We start from the raw sequence: 6303 nt of genomic DNA on the forward strand, positions 1-6303 counted from the left end.
CCGGCGGCCCCCACGCTGCCCGGGCGCCGGGCCTGCGCCAGCAGCGTCGAGACCAGCCGCAAAGGGCGCCCGCGACGACCCCTGGGCCAGAACGGCCGGGGGCCCGCCCCCTTCCGGGCCAGCATACCCGCTTCCGGCGCAGGGCGAGGCCTTCGGGGCGCCCAGCGTGGGAAGCCAAGCTCGCACACGAGCCCTGAAGGACGGACGCACGTGCCCCTAATCCTAGCGCTCTGTGAGGCCAGGATGAAGAATCCCAAACCCAAATCTAGCCTGGCTACTTTGCAAGATCTTGTCTAAAACTTAAAAGCGGCCGGGGAGATGGCTCAGTGGAGTAAGTGCTTCCCTGGCAAGCGCAAGGGCTTGAGCTCAATCCCCGGTTCCACCTAAATAAAGGGACCAGGGATGTAGTGTGAAGGCAGGCTCTGGGCTCTCTCCAGCACAACAAACACGTACAGTAAATCTTATTTTGGGCTGGCCAAATACATCAGCGGATTACAGCGCCTGCAAGCAGGTGCAGGAGCCAGAAGTTGGGGGGGGGGGGGCGCTGAGCCAGCTTTTTTTTTTAAATTTTTATTTATTTGTGTGTGTGTGTGGCCAGCTCAGCCCACCAGGGGTCGGGGCTGGCTGGCATGTGGTGCTGGGGGATTGAACCGCGGTCCCAGTGCTTTGCTGAGCTTGTTTTAAGTAGGTGCTTTAGACCACTGAGCCATCTCACCAGCCCTGACCCAGCTATTGAGACGGCGGCGGCGTGGTGTGCACCTGTAATCCCAGCTCTTGGGAGGCTGCAAACAGGCAGATCACTAGGAGTCCGATCTAGTAGAGAGACCCTGAACAGCCTGCCTTCAGACAGACGTTCATGGAAACCCTGTGCAAAGCAGGCCGGAGATGGAGGACACAACTTTATTACGGAAATACTGAGTTGGCAGAAGTCCCAACAGCAGGACGGTAAGAGCATCTGCTCACAACGCACACACATGCCCTGACCTCCCTCATCCAGACAGTTTCCCTTCCACAGGGCTCCCCAGGGCCTGCTGTGGGCCACTGCCCGGTGTCCCAGCCCTACGGCGCAGGAGCACTCGGGCAGCTCTGCTCAGCTGGCACCATGGGGGGCTCCTCGGGCATGGACTCAGGCGGGGGCCCACTCTCTTCTCGAAGATGGCCCTGGTAGAGCCGGCGAAGCCGCGACAGTTCTCTTTCTGGTGGCTGCTTCCAGCTGTACCAGGGGTACCAAGGATCACCTGAAAGCAGGGTGGGGGCTGGCGGAGTGACACTCACAGCTCCATGTGACGTGCTGAAGTCCAGGTCCCGGGGCTCCACCTGGGGAATGTGGTAACTGAGGAGCCCTGAGATTGGGGAAAACACAGGATCAGTGAGGAGGGGTCACGGAGCCAACCCAGAAATGGACACGAAGATCTTCCTAGGAACTTGTAGGGCACTGGGACCTCGTGTTGCAAACAAGGCAGGGGAAGAAGAATTTTACAAAGAGACAGGAACATGACAACAGATTCAGCAGAGGGGACAGGGCACTGAAGTGTGAAGAGATCTTGGGAAGAACACGGTGTTTTCGGAAAGCACAAGGGTGTGCACATTCTCAGGGAGAGGGCGCCTATGAGCTAAATCCCACCTGGGCCGCAGACCCTTCCTGTGCGAGAGAAAATCGCCCTCTCCCACACTGCCCGCCACCTACCATGCTCCCTGGCTTTCTGAATGGCCTCAGTCAACTTCTTGTGCTGCTTCATGCAGACCCCTGTGGAGAGAGCCAGGGCACGCTGCTAAGGCGCAGTGACTCATGAGTTCAGCTGATCTTACGTGATGTCAGGGTGGATGTGGTGTGCCCTGCTTTCCTGAAGACCATTTCCCCAGGCTCGACTACCTCCTCGGCCTAAAGAGCTGTCCCCTGCTTCTGGGAGACAGAATCAGGACTTGGGCCCTTAGCCACTACAGAAAAACCATATAATGGCAAAGGCTTTAAGAAAGGGGGCAGAGGGGCCAGGGAGATGGCTCAGTGGAATAAGCGCTTTCCTGGCAAGCGCGAGGGCCTGAGTTCAATCCCCGGTTCTGCCAAAAAAAAAAAAAGTAAAAGTTTAGGGGCTGATGAGATGGCTCAGTGGTCTAAAGCACCTACTTAGAACAAGCTTAGCAAAGCACAGGGACCGCAGTTCAATCCCCCAGCACCACATGCCAGCCAGCGCAGCCCCCTGGTGGGCTGAGCTGCCCCCCCCCACAAATAAATAAATAATAAAAAAAAAAAATAAAGAAATAAAAGAGAAAGGGGGCAGAGCAGGTCATGATGGTGCACACCTATAATCCCTACATTCAGGAGACAGGCAGGAAGAGTGCCACAAATTCAAGGTCAGCCTGGGCTACACAGACCGTCTCGAAAGACCAAAAAGAAGCCGGGACGTAGCTCAGTGGCACAGCACCTGCCTGGCAAATACAAGGTCCTGAGTTCTATTGCCAGTACAAAAAAATGGGGGGAGGGGGCAGAACATCATCACAGGCAAGAGTGACAAAGGTCAAGGTGGGCAGTCCTGAGACAGCTCCCGGAAGGAACGGCTTCCACCCTGGGAAGCTGAGCTCAGGCAGCTGTGCCTTCGTGTTCCACAGCACAATAAAACCCTGACCATGTTGCTGCGCCAGGGACAGGACACAGAGTATGGACATGCAAGTTTATCTTGCCTGAGAGCAGGTGCTAGCAAAATTTTTCTGTAGAGAAAAACATAGGCAGGTGTTACAAAGCTTGGCAATGTCACCGGGAGCAGTTGTAGACCGTGAAAGAACAAACTGCTGCTGGTGCCCTATTTGTGAGAGGGTCTCACTAGTCCAGTCACTGCATAGCCCAGGCTGGCCTCCAACTCACGGCAATCCTCCGGACCCGGCCTCCCCAGTGCTGGGGTCACAGCGTGCGCCACCCCCAGCATCACTGACCCTGCTCACAGAGGGGCTTGTCTGTATCTTTTCCCACACACATAACAGCTCTAGCATGAGTACCTCCCCTGAGATTTCAAGAACATTCATCCAGACTTCGTAGGCCACCCACCAAACACCCGTGAGCAGTGACTTGCACAGGGAGTGACAGGGGAGTGACAAGGACATGTGGGGCATACCTGTGTATGGAGCATGGAAGATGATGCCCGTGTGGGCACAGACAAACTGTTCCAAGAGCTTCACGTTCTGTGGAAGAGAGTAGTGGAGCAACACAAGAAGAGGCTGCTGGGCACCCGGGCCTCTGCAGCCAGACCCGCGCGATCCCCTCGCCCACACACCCTTCCCAGGGTAGTTCTCCCTGCATCTGCACCACCCCTGAGGCCCAGACCACCAATTCACGGGCCGTCAGCCACTGCTCCAAACTAGGTGTGTGACTAAAATCTTGTATGCACCCGCTGAGAATGTGAGGGGTTTTTTTGTGGCTGGCTCAGCCCAACCCAGGGGCAGGGCTGGTGCAGCATGTGGCGGTTGGGGATCAAATTGCAATGGCTGTGTTTTCCTAAGCAGGATTTTAGTCCACTGAACTATCTCACCCGCTCCTTTTTTACTTTTTTTTTTTTTTTTTCTGAACTGGGGATTGAACTCAGGTCCTTGCGCTTGCCAGGGCAGTGCTTATTCCACTGAGCCATCTCGCTGACCCTTTTTTACTCTTTTAAAAATGTATTTGGTACAGTGTCCAAATACTACAGCTCCAACTCGTAGTGATCCTCCTGTTTTCAGCCTCCCCAGCACTGGGATTGCAGGCGGATGCCACCACACCTGGTCTCCAGGGTCTGCTCAGCGCACCCAGGGACGGGGTAGGGCTGGCACAGCTTGTGGTAGCTCCACCTCCCGATTCCTGCACTTGCCTGAGTAGGCACCTAGTCTGCTGAGCTGTCTTGCAGGGCGCTGAGAAGGTTGCACGTCCATGCGATCACAGAATGACTCTCAGCTAACACATCAGCCACAGGAAGCAAGAGTTCCGGGAAGAGCAGGTGTGTCTATGGAGTGGCATGCGGCATCCGTGCTGCTCCACTGTAATCGCTCTAGCTGTGCACTCGGCTATACTGCTTCTAAGACACTACACAGCCAAGGCCAGGGATGCATCCGCGGGCCCGTGAGCTGTGTCCGAAGGAAGGGCTGTGAGGGCTGCACACACCCTCTCCCCGGACTGGTGCACACGGGTCTTCCCCGCCCGCAGTGCTCAGCACAGTTTTCACTAATTCTCACTGCCAGCTCAGAACAACATTCTCATTTTTTATAAAATGCCTTCAATTTGAAGAGTAAGTCCCATCCTCCACACCATTAAAGCCTTTTTTAAAAAGTCTGTTAAAAAACAAATAAAAAGTCTGAGGCCGGGCTGGTGAGATGGCTCAGTGGTCTAAAGCACCTACTTAGAACAAGCTTGGCAAAGCACAGGGACTGCGGTTCAATCCCCCAGCACCACATGCCAGCCAGCCCCGCCCCCTGGTGGGCTGAGCTGGCCACACACACACACACACACACACACACACACACACACACACAAAAAAAAAAAAAAAAAAAAAAAAAAAAAAAAAAAAAAAAAAAAAAAAGTCTGAGGCCGGGAAGATAGCTCAATAATAGCATAAGTGCCTGCCTGACAAGTGCAGGAACCTGAGTTCAATCCACCAGTACCGCAAAAATAAATAAATAAATAAATAATAATAATAATTAAAGAGTCTGTTAGCTTCTTCTCTGTGGGGAACAGTGTCACCAGCGGGGAAAGCAGGAGGGGTGGCCCTGCCTGCCTTAAGGCAAGGGTGGGGACACCCCCGAACTGCTCCCTGTAGCTGGGAACATGGCCCTTCCATGACCTCCAAGAATATGCCATGACTGGGAGATCTACCAAGAACTCGGCCTTGATTCTTTCCCGAGGTCTCAGTATAAAACAAGAACGCCTGGTATTTGTAGCAAGAAAAATTCTGAGTTTAAATTATACTAGCTTTACCTCATGTAACCTCGTATGTGACTGTATAAAAACTCTGAGAATAAAGAACTTCGCCTTTTGCCTGAAGAGTGTCTGGCCCTCTCCCTTCAGCCACCCTCCCTACTCCTGTTCCACAGGTTGCCAAGCAGGAGTTGGCATCTATCCTCTCCAGACTTAAAACCTAAAACACCCAGAAGACGTGACCAGGAAATAAAACCACAGAAGTACAACAGGCCAGTATATTTAGCAGGGCTCTGCATGCCCAGCAGGCCCAACAGTGAAAAAGAAAACTACAAGAAAAAGCAGAGCGATTCACTTGCTAACAATTGAACAGAAATTCATCTTTGGGCACTGTTCTTCCATGAAAACAGGCATTTTGGCTGGGCATGGCAGTGCACGCCTGTGATCCCAGCAGTGCTGAGGAGGCTACGGGAGTAGGATTGCCAGTGCAGGAGCAGCCTGAACTGCACAGTGAAACCTTGTCTTAAAAAGACGAAAAACAAATGACTTTTTTTTAGCCTGTCAACTATATACCTCACAGGGTAAACCTTTTTGTTTTTCCTTTTGCTATGAACCCTTGTCTCCGGGGCTGACTTTAAATAGATTGCATGGGACCAGGGAGACAGCTCAGTGGCTTAAGTGCCTGCCTGGCAGGCACAAGGTCCCTGGTACCTCAATCAATCAATCAATCAATCAATCAATCAATCAGTCGATCAGTCAATCAGTCAATCACATGGAGGGAGCTGCTGTGCTATGTACAAAACACCGACCCAGAAGCAGGTCTCTCCAAGTGGTCTAGCGCCAGGCTCCCCGCCCTTATTCTAGGTAAGAGATGCTCCTTACCCTGAAGTCCACATGCAACTTGTGATCCCGGCAGATGGGGCAAGGATTCCCAGCAACTTTATGCTTGCGCTGCAGAAAACAGAAGCTGGTAGCTGGAGATGTTCCATACCTTGTCAAGTGACTTTGCTCCCCTCCCAATGGCCTCTCCCGATCCCGCTCCGCATGCTGCACTCAGGAACTCACAATGCATGTCCTCCGGGTCTGCTGCGGCGGGATACCACCTTTGTGGTTGCGGCGGTAGTCAGCCCAGATGGGGCGAGAGCCGTATCGGCTCTGGTATTCTGAAACAAACAGCCAGGTAAGTTGCGGGGGGTGAGGGGGGTGTTAGGAAGCTGAATTAGATAAAATGTTGGGGCCAGAGAGATGGCTCAGTAGAATAAGCGCTTCAAGTGCAAGGGTCTCAGTTCAATCCCCAGTTCTGCCAAAAAAAAAAAAAAAAAGAGGGGCTGGTGAAATGGCTCAGTGGTCTAAAGCACGTACTTAGAACAAGCTTAGCAAAGCACAGGGACCGCGGTTCAATCCCCCAGCACCACATGCCAGCCAGC

The 6303-nt window shown here is 53.2% G+C and overlaps 1 protein-coding gene across 1 annotated transcript in view; it reads right to left on the bottom strand.

Annotated features, from left to right (window-relative positions):
• Positions 1–886: 886 nt before the first annotated feature.
• Positions 887–6303, bottom strand: part of Mrps18b (mitochondrial ribosomal protein S18B) — a 9264-nt gene continuing 3847 nt past the window's right edge. Inside the window, exons 3-7 of the mRNA XM_004624509.2 lie at positions 5942–6039; positions 5759–5827; positions 3108–3174; positions 1688–1747; positions 887–1343 (exon numbers count right to left, since the gene is read on the bottom strand). Of these exons, the coding sequence (XP_004624566.1) occupies positions 1060–1343; positions 1688–1747; positions 3108–3174; positions 5759–5827; positions 5942–6039 (578 nt within the window). The 3' untranslated portion in view covers positions 887–1059. The remainder of the gene's footprint in view (positions 1344–1687; positions 1748–3107; positions 3175–5758; positions 5828–5941; positions 6040–6303) is intronic.

This window comes from Octodon degus, unplaced genomic scaffold, assembly GCF_000260255.1.
Source record: "Octodon degus isolate 3935 unplaced genomic scaffold, OctDeg1.0 scaffold00005, whole genome shotgun sequence".
Taxonomy (NCBI): domain Eukaryota; kingdom Metazoa; phylum Chordata; class Mammalia; order Rodentia; family Octodontidae; genus Octodon; species Octodon degus.